This window comes from Phyllostomus discolor, chromosome 9, assembly GCF_004126475.2.
Source record: "Phyllostomus discolor isolate MPI-MPIP mPhyDis1 chromosome 9, mPhyDis1.pri.v3, whole genome shotgun sequence".
Taxonomy (NCBI): Eukaryota; Metazoa; Chordata; class Mammalia; order Chiroptera; family Phyllostomidae; genus Phyllostomus; species Phyllostomus discolor.
The window spans coordinates 84264328-84283323 of NC_040911.2; the positions used below are offsets into that span (position 1 = coordinate 84264328).

The 18996-nt window shown below is 52.0% G+C and overlaps 1 protein-coding gene across 3 annotated transcripts in view; it reads left to right on the forward strand.

The window, feature by feature from the left end:
* The first annotated feature begins 2591 nt into the window (after positions 1–2591).
* The window catches only part of HM13 (histocompatibility minor 13), a 37802-nt gene continuing 21397 nt past the window's right edge, over positions 2592–18996 (forward strand). For 2 of the 3 annotated variants that reach the window (XR_003685374.2, XM_028524503.2), the window contains exons 1-3: positions 2616–2917; positions 11046–11144; positions 16039–16121. Coding sequence is in view for 2 of the 3 variants with exons in the window: in XM_028524503.2 (XP_028380304.1) it covers positions 2735–2917; positions 11046–11144; positions 16039–16121 (365 nt within the window). In the remaining variant the exon portion in view is untranslated. Of the gene's footprint in view, positions 2918–11045; positions 11145–16038; positions 16122–18996 lie in introns of all 3 variants that reach the window. The other variant, XM_028524504.2, reaches the window with a different exon arrangement.

Genomic DNA, 18996 nt, shown 5'->3' on the forward strand with positions numbered 1-18996 from the left:
GCTTCTTATTTTCAGAACCATTTAAACATGTAGCCCTGGCTGGTGTGGATCAGTGGATTGTATGCCAGCCTGTGAACCAAAAGATTGCTGGTTTAATTCCCAGTCAGGGCACATGCCTGGGTTGCTGTCCAGGTCCTCAGTTGGGGGCATGTGAGAGGCAACCTATCAATGTATCTCTTGCACATCAATGTTTCTCTCCCTCTCTTTCTCCCTCCCTTCCCCTTTCTCTGAAAATAGTTAAAATTGTTTTTAAAAAAATTTTAAAGAACTATTTAAGGATGCAATGGTGTGTGCCAAGCGTGTGTGTACATGTGTGTGAACACAAGAGAAAAAATTGGAAATCTACTCACAGTGACTGAATACAATATTAAGTGAAAAGATGTGGGAAAGAACTGCATGTTTCTTTAAAATTTGTATTTATATATTTATTTATTTTTAGAAAGAGAGGAAGGGGAAAGGAGGCAGAAAGAGAGAGAGAGAGACATCAATGTGAGAGAGAAACATCAATCAGTTGCCTCTCACACGCCCCAAACTGGGGACCTGGCCCACAACCCAGGCATGTGCCCTGACTAGGAACCGAATCAGTGACCTTTCAGTTTGCAGGCTGGCACTCAATCCACTGAACCAGAGCAGCCAGGGCTGCATATTTCTTTAGAACAAATATTTAGTAACTTAACTACCCCAGGCTCTAAACAACCTCCATTCCTGACCTCAGTTCAGATCTCCCTGGAAAAGTTGCCTCACACAGGAGACTTTGTCAGGTAAAGCCTCAGGTGCCCACCCTCAGACTGCCCTATCCTTATCTCTGGAGAATATCAGGACATGTAGACCCTAAGCCAGAAATCCAACCCCTGACAAGAGCTTTCTGAACTTGGGCCAACTCCTTCATTCTCTGGGTCAGACGCACAATCTCCCACTCCGGAGTATTAAAGAGAGATGGCTGGATCAGCCCCAGGCCAAGCTAAATCAAGTGCTCAGCCTAGCGTGAAGCAGGGGAGTCTCTGATTTCCAACTGTTTGCTCTTAGATGAGGAGGCTCAGAGCCACCAGGGCTGGTTGCTGGGCAACTCCAACGGCCTGAATTATTGATGGATGAATTCATCAGGCACACTGCCTTCACACACTCACTCAGGTCATGTCCGGCTTATTGGGAAACAGAGCCTGAAAGTGTACACCATCTGCCCAGAACTAACGTACCCTGGTCCAAACTCCTTAGCCTTCTATGTAGCTGGAGTGTTGGAAAGAGCAGTCTTGGAGTCTTAAAGACCTGAGTTCGAGTCTCCACTCTCCCACTGCTGACTGTATGACCTGGACTGGCTAATTTACCTCTGTGAGGCTTAGTTTCCTCATCTGTAAAATTGGACCAGTCATCCCTTATAAGTATTATGGGCTCATAGAAAACACACATAAAGTTATTAGTACAGTACCTGGAGTATACTAAGCAAACACCTCTATTATTCAAACGTTTACAGTCTGACCTCTTGCTTTTGTCTCCCCTTACCATGAATCCCATGCTCCAGTCCCACCTCACCACCTACTAAGCTCGGACCAAGCCATGTGATCTTACACCATCTTTGCCATTTTATTGCCTCTCAGATCTAAATCCACTTTTTGCCAGCTCTGTGTTAATGGAGCTGAGCCTTGTAAATATTTCTCCTTGCCAGCTGACATGTGTTAAGCCTTTTCAGTAAGGTCCACTAGAGGGACACAGGAAGAGAATGGACCTTTCCTTCCTGGTTCCAGATTGGCTCACTTTCTGGTTCCTGGAAAGCATGCTTTCTTCTCCACTGCTTGGCTCAAAGGTTCTCAGTGCAAAGTGCCTTCCAGGTGCAACTTTCCCTAGTTTGTCTGACACACACTATCTCCAGCTCTTAACTAGGGCAGCAGTAATATAACCAGGAGCTCCAGACAGCATGGGTCTGCACCCAAGTCCAGGTCACTCCTACCCACACCCTCTGCTCACCCCTGGGCATGCATACACTGGGAGCCCCACAGGGCTGCTCATCTGCAGAGCCAGCCACCTGATCTTCATCCTGTGGAACTGGCTGGAACCACCCTGGCTTCCCTGGGGTGCACTAGGTTCCCAGAGAGGTCTCTCTAAATTACTTATCTCCATCAGCTTATGCTATGTAACATAAAACTACACACTAGCACCCTATAGACTTTATATTTTATTTTTGTTCATTTTATTTATTGTCTTCCCAACACTCCCCATTCCACCACACTAATGAGGGCTCCAGCGGACTTATGCCTGCATTGCTCCTCTTCTCTGTCCTCAGAACCTAGGACAGTGCCGGGCATATAATGGGATACTCAAACACTTAAGGAGTGAAGGAACGATGGAATATTGGATGAATGTATGCATGAGTAAACAAATTCTTAGTCATGAGTATAACGATCTGTGGGACAGCCTAGGATGGAGGAAGCGACTGAGAATAGGACCCTCGGCCTCCCTCCGGATGGATGTCAACTACAGTGGTGGCGTTTCTCTCCCGTCCTTTTCCAGCAGGTTGCTTAGCAACCGACCGCGGGGAGAGGGGCCTCCGCCACCGCTAGAGGGCGTGCGGGCGGGGAGGCGTGAACGCGCACGCGTGCGCGGCTCGGGCCGGCGAGGGAGGCACGTCACTTCCTGTTTCTTTAGGGGAACGTGGCTTTCCCCGCTGCTGCTGTCTTTCCTCCTGCGACTCTGTTGCAGTGGCCGGAACTGGAGTTGGGACTCTGAGCGCAGCGTGGTGATGGACTCGGCCCTCAGCGACCCGCATAACGGCAGCGCCGAGGCTGGCAGCCCAGCCAGCAACACGACGCGGCCGCCTTCCACGCCGGAGGGCATCGCGCTGGCCTATGGCAGCCTCCTGCTCATGGCGCTGCTGCCCATCTTCTTCGGAGCCCTGCGCTCGGTGCGCTGCGCCCGCGGCAAGGTAGGGTCAGCGGCAAAACCGGGTGCTTTCCACCTCCCTCCTAGGAAACGGCTGGCACGGACTCGCCTCCGCACGCCTGCCCTAGAAGGAACCGACACCTCCTTTCTCTGCGCGCACCCTTCCCAGCCTTGATCACCACCGCTTCCCCACCTCAGGCTCACATCCGGCGGCTGGCCCAGGATCGGGGCATCGACTGGCGAACCAGCCACTGACATCTTCCTCGAATAGGGCCCGGTCACTACCCCCTCTCAGACCCTGACACATCCCTCCCTCTCTACATCCTACTGGGAACACTGTCAGCTGACCCTTACACTGTGATTCCCGCACTAATTGTTCTGAGCCAGCTGGACCCAGCTAGACCAGCCCCACCCTCAGCTCTCGCTGTGCATCTCGTCTGAGACAGTCACCCCATCCTAGACTGTGGTTTAACTCCAGTCTGTACCGGATGGGATACTGGTCCTTAGAACTCCTGAGTGGTACAGTCTCGTGTCATTCCTCCATTAGAGACCCTGTCTCACCCCATCCCAGGGCAGATTCTGGCATCCAGGCTGTCCCTAGACCCTGACACCTGTCTAGCTGGACTCTGTGGCCTGTAGTGTGTTCTCCCAGAATCCCCAGGTCAGGCCCTTCCCCCTGCATTAAAAAAAAAAAATAGCCCAGGAATATAGCCTCCAGCTTTTCACCTCACTGTCTGGAGCCAGATTCAGTCAGCTAGCCCCTCAGTACCTGGCACCTTGGTGCCTGCCTCCCTTTTCAACTGGGCATAGACCCCTTCTTTGGCTGGTTTTCTCTACCTGACAGTCAGCCAACTTTGTCCTGCCTGTTCTTCTCTTCAGTCCAGACCCTGTTCTAATCCCTCACCCTGTTCCCACCACAGGCTGTGAACCTACCTCAAAGTCGCCTTTCTTCCTGTACCCCCAAGGCAGTCTCCCCCAAATTGGGCCTTCCAGCCACTAACAGCTGTTTTGGCCTCTCAGGTGAGACTGGGCCAGGCCCCATCCCTGGCCTTCCTCAACATCTGTCCCGTTGGATGCCAAAGAGAACTCTAGCAGCTCCCACCTCTCCACTTCCTCCCCCCATCCTTCTTCCCTATATTAAGCCCCTGTCCTTCTTCCCTATAGAAGAAGCCAATGGCTTCTCACTTGGTGGCACCCAATCCCCTCCTCCACAACCTCCTGATCTGCAGCTCCCTGTGACGCCTCCCCACCCAAACCTGAAGTTGAACCCAAACGGAAGCTGTGCCACCCAAAGAGGCTGGCCCACGAAGCAGCTGCTACTTTTGAAACTGCTCAAACCCTAGTTCTCAAAACATTAGCCAACTTGAGCAGTGGCTGAGGCCTGCCACCTTCCTTCCCCAAAATCAGAGAACTGAACAGCTGGCTCTCTCTGTGGTCAGGTGTGGAGGAGTAGTCAGGAAGGGCTTAGGTGGCCCCATTTACCGTTCCTTTCTGCCTCTTATAAGCAGAACTCAAGTGGCCTTCAGCCTCCCTACCATACCTTTTGGGCAGGCACTTGGCGCAGGGGGAAATTCTGAAACAGACCGGAACAGAGGAAGTGAGGGGCAGCATGTGCAAGCCGGGCAGTTTCTCTGAAGGGCTCCCCAAACTGAGTGATTCTTGGCACCTTCTGAATGTGGATCACTAATCTCTTCAGAAAACACCTTCCAGGCAGCAAAGTTTCCTGAACCTCCACTATCGTCTCCACTGTGGGGATGCTACAGAGATGAGTGGGTCAGAGCTCTGTCACCAGGGAGGTTAGGTGTCTGGATGACGGAGGGATGACCAGATCTGTGATTGTAATACAGGCGGGGCTCAGGGTTTAGAGAGAAAGACTGAGCACGCCTAGGGCAGGGCAGGGCGGTTTTGTGCTGGAGCAGGGCTTGAGCCTGGATGTGGAAGATGTTGCAGGAATGAGGAAACCAGGGGAACAGAGGTGTGAGGCAGTGCAGAAGATGATGTTGCTGGAGTAGAGGGTCTGGGCAGAAGAGAGCTTTAGATCCACTGTCTCCTCTAAATACCTCCCCACCTCCCCCGCCCCACCCCCAGCGTCTCCTTCAGGTCTGCAGGGGTTGGAAGACTGCAGGAAATTGCAAAAGGCCTGATCCTTAGTAGCCTCCCACCACTAGGAGAGCATAACACTTACAAAGCCTTCACCCTCTTCGATTCTCCCAGCAACCAAGTGTGACAAGCAGAGCCAACTTTATTGTTTCCATTGTAGAGAGAAAGAAACTGAGGGTCAAAAAAATGACTTCTCAGGATCACTCTGCCAGTTAGGGACAGAACCAGGTGTCACTAGTCCTAGTCTGGGGTGCTCTTCTTGATACACAGGTGACATAGCAGCCTAGGGAGAGGACAGGCCAGATGACTTCCTTTTTCTGCCCTGAGCCGTGCTTCCCTGGTCAGTTGGCAAGGAGAAGGAAAAGTCAGCACAGGGGCCTGAGAGTTTGGATTTCCCGCCAGTGTTAAACCCAAAAGCCTGTTGAAAGGGCATGTGAGGACAGAATTCTCACAGGGGCCAACTTGTCCATAATGGGCAGGAAGAATTGTGAAATCTTGGGGAGAAGGAAGTGGAGTATTCGGGAGTATCTTAAGAAGAAGTAGCATGGGAGGAGGAATCTTAGAGGGTGTCCGACCCCGTCAGACTCGTGTTCCCAGAAAGGAGCAGATCGCAGGCGCAGCAGTAGCTCAGCGAGTTGCTCCAAAGGCCCTTGGCGTGGAACTCAGAGGAGCCCCTCAGCCAACGGGACTGGGCTGCTGAGCTGCTGGGCTGAGCCCCAGGGTGCCGGGACAAAGAAGGCCGGCCGAGTCCTGCCCTTGCAGAGTTCAGCCGCCAGGGAGGAACAGGTGTGTGACTGGCCCCCCAGACTGAATGCTGGTGTGCCTCCTGGAGTTGGCAGCAGTTGTGTTGGTATGGATGGGGAAGGGTTCAGCAGGTGGACCAGGAAGCGGGGGCTGTTCTGGGACCATAAGGTGTGTTCAGGGAGACTGGGAGCAGTGTGATGTGAGCCCGGGACGGGGGCTTGGGTGCGGCGACAGGAAGATGCTCAGGGCTTTCTGGGGTGCTGAATCCTGAAGGCAGCACGGCAGTTCGTCGTCGTGGTTACAGAATGACGGCGTGCCTGCCCGTGGGAAATACCAGGCAGTGCAGCGGTGTAAAGGAAAACCCTCCTCAGTACCGCTCCTCGGCAGTAGCCCGGTTAGCTGTTTGGTGTGTAAGCTCCCAGAACTTTTTCTGTGTTTATACAAATATATGTATGTGCTTGTGTGTGTGATCGTATGTAAATTTGTTTTTATAAAAACGAGACTTCATAGGGCAGACTGCTCTGCAATTCGGTTTTTTTCCCTTCAGCAGTCTTGGTTGTTTCCCTCTGTCTGCACCTGTGGGTCTACCTCACTGTTTTGTGGCCGGGGGGCGGGTAGTGCGTGCCCACGGTGTGGGATGCTGGAAGAACAGAGGGGTGCGCAGGGAGTGTCCCTCCCACCCCGGCTGCCCAGTCCCTCGGCAGAGGCAGACCGCGTTGTCTGTCTCTTGGATAAGCATCCAAGAGATTCTGGGCCTTTCCAAATAAATAACTGTGCTTTTCTCCACTTGTGATACATAACTGTTATGTTTTGTTACATATACACTTCTTTTTTGCACCTTTCTTTTTTCATCAAATGTGTGTTGGCGATAAATATGTCGGTACTCATGGAGTGGTCGTGGTCTCCTGATACCTGTTCGGTGTTCCCCCTGTGCCCCCAAAGTGTGGCTCCTGGGCCAGCGGCATCAGCATCCGGTGGGAACTTGTGAGAAATGCAAATCTGAGAGACTCAGGCGGGCCTGGCAGTGTTTCACACGTGGTCCTGGTGGTTCTGACGGGCGCGCTCACACGGGAGAACCCCAACTTAGAGTCCTCTGCTGGGCGTTCAGGTCGAGCCAGCCTTTTGCTGTTGCCAGCCATGCTGAAATTAATCTCATACAGTTATTTCACACTTATCTGTGTATTCGTAGGATAAATTCCTTGAAATTGATTTAGTGGGTGAAAGGCAACGTGAGTGTTTCAACCCCACCAAATTATCCACTATAGGGGTTATATCAGTTTACGCTCCTACCAGCAGTGACCTCAATTCCCGTGTAGTAGCTGCTTAGTAGCTCATTCTCCAGAGGTTTTTGAGCAGGTATGTGATACAGTCAGTTCTAAGCTTCAGAAGGCGCTCCTGGCAGGAGGGAGAAAGAAAAAGGGCTGGTGAGGTGGGGCGGGGGTGGGCAGAGGACTGGGGTGTGGGATCAGCGGATCAGCACAGGGAATGCTTGGGAAGCGGAACTGCGGCAGGGTGAACGACCGAACATTGTGGTAAGGAGAGGACACCCGGGATTTCCAGCTGGAGCGACAGAGTCGGAGAATAGCCCACAAACCCAGAGCGTTTCTGGGGCATGGCCTGGAAGCGGGGCTCCCCGAGCTCGCACTGAACCAGTGGCTTGAAACCTGGCCTCTGTCTTCCCTCACTGCTTTTGCTCCCGCCCTCGTAACGGAACATCCAGAGTGTCACTGGAAGCTGAATTTATTTCTGCTGTTTGTGTCAGCTCCCCGCCCCCCGCCGCCGCCAACTCTGTAATTATGTTCCATGTGTTAGAGCTATTGCATTAGCATTGGAGCATCTGGTTTAAAAAAAAAAATCCAAATTGAATTAGGGGAGAATCCTAACATTGAGTATTTTTGTAACTCTGAAGATTAACTGTTCTGTTGTTAGGAGTCTGTCCCTCAGAAAGGTCTCAGGGGGTAATAGCCCAGAGATTGAGCTCTGGGACGAGACGGCCTTGGTATGAATCCTGGCACTGCCACTTGCCTGCTGTGTGACCTTAAAGCAAGTCACTGTACCTTTCTGAGCCTCCATTTTCTTGTGCATAAAATGGAGCTACTAAGAGTACCCGCTTCGTAGGGTTTTTGTGAGGATGAAATCGTGTAAAACACCTGGAACAGTGCTTGGCCTCTAGGAAGCTCTCGGTAAATGTCATCCTCATTACTGTTACTGTCAGGCGGACATCAGGTCTCCCGTTCTGACTCAGCATCTCAGTATGGAGTATTTATAACGGTCGCCCACGGAGGAGGACCTGCTCCTTTGTGTGCTGACGCATCTGTTCAACCGTGGTTTGTCATCAAATAATACTAAGCCTCCTCCGCCCAGGATACTGGGCTGGACTGAAAGGAACATGCGGCAGTGAGCCCTAACACTGGTCGGCAGGTGAAGCGGGAGTCCCTCATGTACTTTCACGGCTGTGCACTTGGCCTCCAGAGTCTGCTGAGGTGGCATCCGCCCCAACCACCTCGGACACTCCCCTACTTCCATGCTGGGGTATGTCCTGTTTGCTCTCTCGTGACCTCCGTGTATGTAATCATAGTAATACAGCCCATTTATACAGCTTGAATGACGCGTTCAAGGCGGCACAGCACTAAATGCTTCCAGTGCAGAAATTATAGACTTGACAGCCCACACTGCAGCGGAGGAAGCTGAGGCCTCGAGAGAGAGAGAGAGAATCGCCCCCAGGTCCTGCCGCTGGGGAGGCAGACCGGGCTTTCTGACATCAGAGCCCTCTCTCACCATTTGGCACCTGTACCGTGTACCACAGCAGCAGATGTGTCTTATGTCATGTGTCACAGCGTATTGTGATGTTCTGTTTGCTCTCCAGGTCTTGGCCTGCCTGCCTGTGAACTCTTCCAGGTCAGGAGCTAGTTTTGCATTTTTGCAAAAACTAGCAAAGTTTTGCTAGTTTTTGGGAGGTTGCATTTTTGTTTGGTTTTGGCGCTCACACTGCTGCCACATGGGGAGCAGAATTTGTGGAGGTGCACATACAGGGCGTGGAACCTGCCCAAGCGCCCAGCACACTCCTGCCAGAAGCAGAAACCAAGGGCTGGGAGAGGAGAGGGAAGGGAGACAGCCAGTCCTCTGTGTCAGGGGTGCCCGCCCACCCCTTCGCAGTCTCCCCACAATGCTGCCCGAGACTGACTCACAAGGAGCCGCCTCTGGAAGCTCCAGAGGGGAGTTCCTCCCTGCGCCTGGGCCTCTCGGCAGTGCCTGCGTGGGGCTGTGATGGAGGGGGCCTGCCTCCCTGATAATCACAGCCCCTCCGAGGTCACAACACTGCACAGTTTGCCGGCTCTCCGACATCCCGCATCTCGTTTGGTTTAAGCCCCTCGGCCCTTTCAGATGTAAGTAAAACTAGAGCTTGTCGTCTGGCAGGTGAGTAAATGGCTTGTCTCAGCCACCCAGCAAGCCATTAAGAGAGCAGCGAATACCTTGCCTGTGCTTTATGTGCATCATTTTCACGAGTATGAATTATGTCTGCAGGAAAGATTCCCAGGAGTGGAATTGCTTGGTCAGAGGGTATGTGCGTTTGTGGTTTTGACAGCTACAGCCAACGTGCTGTCCACAGCAAGACCAGAGTGCCCTGCTGGTGGTGGCGTGGGTCAGCACCTGGGCCCCCACCGCCTCGCCAGCTCCGCGCCTTGTCAGACGCGGGTTTTTGCTGTTCCGGTGATGGGAAGTGGAATCTCAATGTACTGTAACTTGAGCTTTCTTGTTAAGAATGAGGATGAACATCTTCCCTGTGATTAAGAGCCACTTGCACTTCCTGTTCTATGAATCTCTTTGTATCTGGAGCATGTGCGGGTTACAGCTTGACACACCTGCCACAGTGTCCTCCCCAAAAGGCTGGACCAGTTGGTATAGTCGGACGCCATGCAGGCATCCCAGTTCCCCACCTCTCCGTCTCCTAGTGACCATTTCATGGGCTTCCCGCGCTGTGCCCCCGTCTCCCTCCCCTTCCATTGGGGTGCATGAGGGCCTCCCTGGGCCAAAGTCGACCTCCCCAGGCAGCTTCTCCCTTAGCTTGTTCTGTCCTGTTGGTTTTTAAGAGGCAGCTGTGAGCCAAAATATTAATGGACTCTGCAGCTGAACATGATCCCTTCTCTTGGGGATGCTGATTCACAAGATGGACGTGATGGTGGAATCTCCAGCACTGTGATGAGTCTGTGGCTCTTGTGGAGAGAATGCTCTTTGGCTTGAGCAAAAGTCTAACCTGATGTTGTGAGGGCTTTCAGTAGCTATAGTTCGCAATAGGATTAGACATAAAATGCAGTGAGATTCGCCGCTGTGAAGTAGGCTCATCCCAGTAGGGGAATCTGGAAAAGCTTCGTGGTGGTGACGCTTGCCAGGTCCTTCAGGACGGCGGGCTTTGCCTAGCAGAGGGCAGGGGAACGCCACGGTCCCGGAAGCTTCCCGCTTTGGGTTGCACTGCGACCTGTGGGTTTTCACTACCAAGTCTGTTGCTGTGAATTCTGTAAAGAGTTCCCATATTTAATTCCTACGTTGCACTATTAGTCCATTTCCAATTTTTTCCATGTTTATAATACTGAAGTTATTTTTATTGCATTCAGTTCTTCTTCATGTAAATATCCTCTGTCATCTCCTTGCCCAGACCACATTCTTGCCAACCATAGCATCTACCATTGTAAATGCAGGTGTGGCATTCACTCTTACCACATTCGGTTTTCCCAAATTTCTCAAGTTTTAAGTGTTGTTAGGACTTGCTTCTCGCTGTTGGTCCCTCTCCTGAGCGGGTTCAGCCACTGCCAGTTTTGTTCGTCGTTGGTGCATTTCCCCTCAGTGTCACTGCCTACTGGATGTAAAAGATGAATCATATGTACCTCACAGCTAATCCGTAAGAAAATTGGAGAGAGTTCTCATGAGCTCTAAGACAACTCTGCTGTTACCAGTTTCCAGGGTTTGTTTGGTTTTGTTTTTTGGTTATTACACACCCCGACTGTCACAGCCCTCCCTGCCGTAGCTCGCCCTCCCCAGCCATGCCACGAGCGTGCTTGAGGTCCTCCCTGGACTTTCCCTGTTGGGTTGAATATCCTCAGTTGCAAAATAGTAGGATCGAGCGTCTTGCCTTAGGGCAGGTGGTTGGACAGCACCCTTGGCAGAGGGAACTGCATTGAGTTACCAAAACATGGGACCGCCTGAGGTACCTAATTGAACTGAGGCTCGGAGTGGGTGGGGCTATAGGGGTGTCAAATTCTCACCGGTGTCCAGCCCTTGGAAGCCAGAATCAACCTGTGCTCAGTAGGCACGTCTCTTCTCCCCTCCAGAACGCCTCGGACGTGCCGGAGACGATCACCAGCCGGGACGCTGCCCGCTTCCCCATCATCGCCAGCTGCACACTCTTGGGGCTCTACCTCTTTTTCAAAGTAAGTCTTTGCCGCCTGTCATGTCATTGGGTCTCAGTAACTTTTTCTTGTATTTTTCCCATCACAGGAAACACGCATGTTCATTTATAGCAAACAAAGAGGGGAAAAAATCATAACAATTCATCCCTGGACCCAGTACCCAGAGACCACCGCTGCTGGTGTCTAGGCCTCTACCCCCGGTCTTCTCTGTGGCATGGAGCTTTACGTTTTGTTTTCGTGATGCCCGTTTGGTCTCGTGGTACTCTTCGTGTTGGGGTGGGGGGCAGCTCGTGTCTCAGACATACCTCTGCCATACTAATTGCTTTTTTTTTTTTAATTCATTGAGGTTTGTATTCCCAATAAAAGTCACACAGGCTTAGTGTTGAGAACCTGGAAAACACAGAAAAGTAAAAAGGGGAAAACATCAGTCATCAAAAACCCCACTACCAGAGGCAGCTCCAGACCCCCTTTGGAGGTGTGTCCTTCCACTCTTCCTCCCCGTGCATGGTTGTGCCCTAGCCGTGACCACGTGGTGTGTTTAGCCATGTAGCTGCTTTTTTTCCACTTCCCATTAATAATCTCATTAACATTTTCTCATGTTACTGCAAACTCTCCTTAAACCTTTTTAAATATAACATGTCTTATTTTTCATTTTATTTTGTTTTTTTTTAAGGTTTTATTTGTTTTTAGAGAGCAGGGAAAGGAGGGAGAAAGAGAGGGAGGGAAACATCAATGTGTGGTTGCTTCTTGAGCTCCCCCTATTGGGGACCTGGCCTGTGACCCAGGCATGTGCCCTGACTGGGAATTGAACCGGTGACTCTTTGGTTTGCAAGCCTGCACTCAATCCACTGAGGTATACCAGCCAGGGCTAACATGTCTTATTTTTTAATTATAAAAGTAATATACACAGAAAACTTAAAGAAAAGGAGGGGGAAGTATCAAGAGAGGGAAAAAATACACAAAGGTAATCCCTTATCACATTTTGGCCTTTGTCCTTTTGGGCTTCTAATAAGCATACTTTTAGCATAATTATAATAATCATTTTAACAGTAGTGTTGTGTCTTTTTTTTCTTGATAGTACGTCACAAGCACATTTTTCCTGATCAAATAAAATACTCAAAGGACATACTAAAATTCCTCAAGGACAACCTATATTTTACATTTTAAAAATATCATGTACATGGTTAAAAAATTTTTTTCAATCTAAGGAAAGGTGCAAATGAGCCATAATCCTGTCCTCGGTATAGTTTCTTGTGAATTTTTACGTAGAGAGCTACATTTATGTCAAAATTTAGAAATAAATGCGTGTCTCAAACATACAACTCTTACCACGGAGGTATTTCTGTATCAAGACAGTTAAATCTACCCCAGTCTTTTTCACAGGCGCTTGTAGTTCTGTTTTACGGACGTGCCCCGAGGGGGACTCAGTCTGTGCGGGCGCTCACACCTTTACAAGTGTGCCCGCAGTGTCCGCTAGCATCTCCATCTGGGGTTTGGACGCGCAGTGCCATGTCCCTCCGGAGGGGTCACACAGCTGACCCCCTCTAACAGCCACGGGTATGCTGGCTTCCCTGGGTTCCCGCCCACGCCGGGCAGCACCCCAGATCATTACCGGTTTGTTCTTACCGGTCTGCACGGGAGTCAGACATGGAACTGCAAAGGCCCGTTCCCCGTTCCGTTGCGCCTTCATTGCTGGGTCAGAACCACTCCTCTCCGTGGTTTCAGCCTCTGCCCCCAAGCAGAGAAGCCGCAGTTGACTTACACCATCCCCCTCACTTTACACAGAAAAAAATCATTCTGATTTTTCACTCTTGTCAGTGAATAAGAGTGCATCAAGTAACATTAGATATTTGTTGGTGGGTTGTTTTTTTTTCCTGGACTTCAGGGGAAGAGTTGACTTCATTAAATGCTTTAGTTCATGAGCACGCCATCATCCGCCCAGGCCAGGCCCCTCCCTGTTTTCTGTCCCCTCCGCCCGCCTCCATCTTCCCTCGCCTTCCCTCCGTGCCAGAGGCACCTGCCCCAGTGGTTGGATTGGTGTCCGTAGACGTGTCTCCTCATGAAATGCACGGTGTCGGCACATCTGTGTGTACTGAGGGTCCAATTTCCGCAGCTGGAATTGGGCAGTGCATCTCCTGTTTCCTTCCTCCTTCCCCTGTACTTCTGAGGTCTGTCTGTGGTTGTGCGTGCAGTTAGCCCATTGCGTCTGACTTGGCTTTTAGCAGATATTTCTCAAGTCTTTGCTGTGCTAAGTGCCAGGAATACACAGCCAGGCCCTTGCCTCAAGATCTTCTAACATTTTTAGTATTTAGGATTCCTTCCTTAGGCTGGATTCCCCAGAAAGGAATTTCTGGCAAGAGAGGGTATGCACATTTTTATTGAAGGCACTGGGTGCCTGTTACTCAGCCTGCCGTCCTCTCCTGGCAGGTAAGGCCGAGCCTGCCTTGAGCCAGAGGACACAGCACACCTCCTCCCCGTGTCCTCAGAACGGCCACGTCGGCGTTGCTGAAAGGCAGCTGCCTGGACGACGCGGCCACCAGACTCCCCCTGAGCTCCAGACCGACGGCTGGTCGGTTGGTCTGCCTGACAGTGGCTATCCTGCAGCCATTCCTGTCCTCCTGAGTGGAGCACCAGAGTTTGTAACATTTCCTAAAGTCCTAAGGTTTACTTTATCCCTTCTCCTCTAAAACTGAGTGCTTTGAGGCAGCTCAGAAAAATTAAACTTTCTTGCAGCTTCAACACAAAGAATCGAGACTTGGGCACACAGGCAGGCCAACCAGACACTCAAAGGGGTGGCCAGAGAGAAAGTTCTCAAGGGCGCACACTGCAAAGCACTACGTGAGAGGTGCCGCACATCGTCATGAGGAAAAAACAGTCCACAAGCCTGTGTTTGTGGGTCTTTTTCTCTATTGGCAATTGATTTGCTCATCCATTCATTCACTCTTCCCGTAAACATTTATTGAGAGCCTGCTACACACCAGGTCCGGTCCTGGGGACACCAGAGTGAGAAAGACAGCCCACACATTCCTACCTCAAGGAGTTATTAAATGGTGGAGACAGACCCGCATTAAATAACCACACAGGTGAATGGCAAGGTACAGTCCTGGGAAGTGCTGTGAAGGCAAAATCTGTAGCACCAGAAAAGAACAGAAGAACCATCCTGGAGTGAACCCCTGCTCCTGCTCAGACCCCCCCCCCATTAGACAGCAGTGCCTCCATCCACCCCACTGCTCAGCCAGACAGTCCGGGAGCCATCCTTCTGCCCCTTCCCAGCCCTCACAGCCAGCCCCTCGGCACAGCCGGCGTCTCCAGTTCCCTGCAGGTCTGGGTCTGACCGCTGCTTGTCACTTCCCTCCCTCTGGCCCAGGGCGCCGTCCGCCCTCCACTGGATTATGCAGTGCCCTCCCCACTGGCCTCTGCTTCCACGTTTACCTTGCAGCCTGTCTCCCCCAGGTGGATCTAAAGCCTTTCCACAGCACCGCAGAGTCTGTCTCCCTCCCCTTCCCAGCCTCGTCTCCTGATGCCCTCCCCGTGCTCTCTCAGCTCCAGACTCGGGCCCCCACTGTTCCTTGCACACGAAAGCATGTACCCACCTCAGGACCCTTGCACTCACCCTTCCCCCTGCCTCAAATGCTCTGCCCCCACATACCCTCACAGCTGCGTCCTTTGTTAAGGATTCTGTCCTGAATGAAGTGTCGTCCTGTTGGGGGTCTGTCCCTGGCCACCCATCCGAATAGCCGCTCTCCCCGCTTCTCTCTCTCTACTTGCCCTGCTTGCTTTTCTTCTTGACACCCTCACCACCTGACAGTATATCGCATATTCATTTCTTTGCAGATTTCTTTTTCCCCCACTGGCACATGAACTCCGTGAAGGCAGGGACTTTTCTGCCATATTCCTTGCTGAATCCCCCACGGTGAGCACAGTGCCCTGCATGTAGTAGGTGGTAGGCAGTAAATACGAGCCGAGAGCAGGAGAACGGTGAGTGGGGTTGGCCCGGATGAAGAGAGGAGAGCGTGCAGGCAGCGTGTGGAGCGAGCACAGCACAGTGTGAGCTGCAGCTGAGGAGGCCCGTGGTGGTTACCGTGCGGGTCTGAGAGGCCGGCGAGGGTGGAGGCCGTGGGCTGTGAGAGCAGAGGGAAGCGACTGAGAGGCTTTAAGCAGAGGAGCAACATGATCAGTGGGGCAGATTTAAACAGACTCCAGAACAGCCCTACCTGGGAGTACCCGGTGTCCCTGTGGCCCAGCCGGCAGCACCTGATTGCCTCCCAGTGAGAGGCCCTCATGTAGCAAAGTCAGAAGACGATGCAGTGACTATGGCAGAGCCTTCCCAAAGCCTAGCACTAACAGCGGGTGACAGCTGGTTCTGGAGCACCATAAGAGAGTGTTTCTCAGTTTCTCAGTTTCACCTAACAGCACACCGTGAGGCCAAGAAGCAGCTGTCAGGGCTGGCTGTCATAACTTCCCACTGGGAGGAGCTGTCTGGAAGAGCAGCATGTGGAGAGGGGCTGGGTGCAGGTGACTTGTCAGCAGTGTGCTCGGGGCCTCAGAGAAGGACACTGTGCAGAGCGCATTCTTAGATCCAAACAGCTGTCTGGGGACTCCGCAGTCCAGGCCCCCTCCCCCACGATCCCCATGCAGGGCTCTGGACGGAACCGCAGCACTGCCCATCTCCAGGGACCAAGCCGCTGAGTGAAAACCCACTGACTCCTCTGGGAGGTGCATCTGGTGGTCCCCTCTTTTTCCCCCATAGCCACAGAAACTGGGACGCCTCTGTGCTGTTGGAGATTCTTCCTGACACTGCACCCCAGCTACGGAGGGCTGCGGCCGACCTCCAGAAGAGGGGGAATGGGGACTCTGGTTTCCTCACAGCCACCAGCAGCCCTGACTCTCTGTTTCTCTTGTATTTCTGCCTCAGATATTCTCCCAGGAGTACATCAACCTCTTGCTGTCCATGTATTTCTTCGTGCTGGGGATCCTGGCCCTGTCCCACACCATCAGGTCAGAAGGCATCTCCGCAGCCTTTGAAGCAGCCTTTTCAGGAACCGGTACAGGGTCCTGGATGCGAGCATGACCTTTGGCGTCACTCAGAGCCAGGTTTGAATCCTGGCTGTAAAACCCAAGGGAATCCTACACCGCAGGTGACCTAGGACGAGAACTGTAACCTCTCTGGGCTACAGTGTCCTTACAGGGAGTGAGACGTGTGTCCCTGCTTATTGGGAAAGTAATATTTGTGAAAAGTAATGGCAGTGTCCCACTTGTCACAGGACTGAGCTGAGCAGTGCCAGTGCCCCCTGCCGGGTGCTGCAGCCCACTGCGCCAGGCATCGTACAAGGCGCCCACGTGTGGTCATAGTTCACGAGGGGGGGCGGTGGGGTGCCGTGAGAAGTTGGGAGGGCAGGCCCTGGGATTTGACTACCTGACTCTGACTCCAAACTCTGCCATTTAATAGCCCTGTGACTTTGGGCAAGTTACCTAATCCCTCCGGCCTCAATTTCCTCTCCTGACTGTGGAGGAGAATGCTAGCACCTTTCCTCCTGGGCCATGTGGGAAGCATTGAGCACCATGTCTGGTACTGAATGCGCCCAGTAACTGCTAACTCTTGTTATTGTTACTGTTGTGTTAACCTGCCAGATGACCTTGTTAGGTTAGCTTCCGCTTTTAATCCTGTGTTACACTTGGAAACTGAAGCTCAGAGAAGTTAACAAATTTGCTAAAATCATACAGCTTATAAGCAGCAGAGCCAAGATTCAAAGGCAGGTCTGTGTGGCCCCAGGGCCCATCCTTTTTTCCACTGTCACCTGGTCGGATTGCCACGTCTTGTGTCAGTTCAGTGGGCATGAAGGACCCAGAGCAGTGATCCTCAGGCAAGCCTGCTGGGGGTGTTTTGGACATGCCAGTTCTCTGTGCGTTGTAAACATTCCTCGTCCCTAGCCCACACGCCACGTGGGAGTTGTGTCCCGAGCCGAACTACAAAAGTGACCCCATCGGTTTCCATCTGGCCTCTTAAAGTGCTGCCATCTCAGGCCAAGGACAGCTGATGGAACAACCTTGACATGGCCAGCAGACCAGGGAAAGCTCCCAGAATGAAGGAATGCAACTTGAACTTAGCTTGGAAGAGTAGGAAATCTGGAAGAGGCGAGGAAAGAAAGGCCAGGAGCTGGAGGGCTGTGCGTGTTGAGGGTTGGTCAGAATCTTCCCCTAGCAGTCGGAGAGAAATCTGGAGAGGAAGAGCAGGATCTGCTCACAGGGACGTTGAAGGCCGGGGTGAGCTGGCCTCATCCCTCTCGGCCCGCGGCAGGCAGTGCATGAGCGTGAGCTCGGGAGGCAGATGGTGCTGGAACCGAGGCTGGCTCGGCCAGCTCCATACTCGTGTTAGCTGAGCGATCTCTGCACACCAGCTTTTTCACTTATAAAATGGAGATCCTGCAGGCTCCCCTGGTCGGGGCGTGGGCCAGATCCAGGCCTGCTGCAGACCCGAGCATGGTGCCGAGCGTGCCGTGAGTGAGCTGCCAGCCCGAGGTCACAGCTGGGACTTGAATTGTCTTTTGACTGAGTTCAGTGTTGTTCAGCTATACCTGCCTTCCATCTAGCCACTTGGGAGAATTCTAGTCCAGCTCCCATCCTGCAGAATCAAAGGCACCTCTAATGTGGCCCTAGCAAGGCAGCAAGGCAGCGACAGACCCAGTCACCCTCAGAGGCAGACTTCTCCCTTCCTGATGGCCCCGGGGTGGGGTGGGGTCCAGGAAGTCACTGCCAGACACTGGGACCCACCGGTTCCCATCCTGAGGAGGGTCTTCCCCCACCGCAGCCCCCACTCCAGTGCTCACCTATTCCACCCCGGAATCTTTGAGAGGCTTGAGTCCCCGCCCACTCCCCACAGCCCAGCCTCCCTCACAGAGTGAAGGAACCCAGTATATTTTGAAAGCCACCGTCACCTGGTAGCTTGGTGGGCCATGTGCTGGGGCACAGGTGGTTTCACTTTTATTCTAACAACCGTGCAACAGAGCTCCATCCCGCTGCCCAAGCAGACTGGTTTTAATCTGTATCATTTTGATACCGAAGACATTTTTTTTCTTTAGTACAGTAACTGAGGAACATAATCCCGAATTTGTCGTGGATTAGCTAAGAAACAGTTGTTTGTCTGCCTTCTAACAAATTTTTACTGATAGAAATTGTCAACAAAATAGAACCAACAGCAGCTCAAACTGCACATGGGGGCGTTTGCGAGTGACTAAAAGTCATCAGAAGAATCATTTGCTTGATAACATTGAGAGCACAAAATCTGACCTGGGAAGATTAGACCTTACAAAAATAATGCATAGTCACAGGCAAGAAGAGGTGTCTGCCATACAGGGTCAGAGCTGTCCTCTGAACAATACGAAATGGACTAGAAACTGAGATGAAGGAAATTGTTACTGTGAAACTTACGTGGAAAAGAACTGGCTGAATATAATTTTAGTTTTAAAAAAAAGAAGGAAGAGGGCACAATTTGATCATGCTATTTAAAAAGTTCATCCAAGGATTAAATTTACCTTTATTCTTCAACCAAATTGAGTTGTGTGAAATACTTTCTCAAAGTCTATGGTGGTGGAATTCTGGTGAGCTGATTTAGAGCCAGGTCCTCCTCAGGATCCGACAAGGTCTGAAGGCTTGATACAGAGAAACCGAGACCCAGAGACCACCAGGGTTCACAGCTGGTAGGTTTTGAGCCCAGATCTGTCTGATTCTGTGGCCGGTATTCTTTCCAGTTGTGGCAAAAGTGAAGGGGAAGAGGGAGCTTAAAGAGGGGATCGCCCAGCCACCCTGTCACCCAGGGGGCCTGAGATCTCCAGGGGCTGGCGGGGGAGCGGCCTGCTGGAAGGCTGAGAGACTA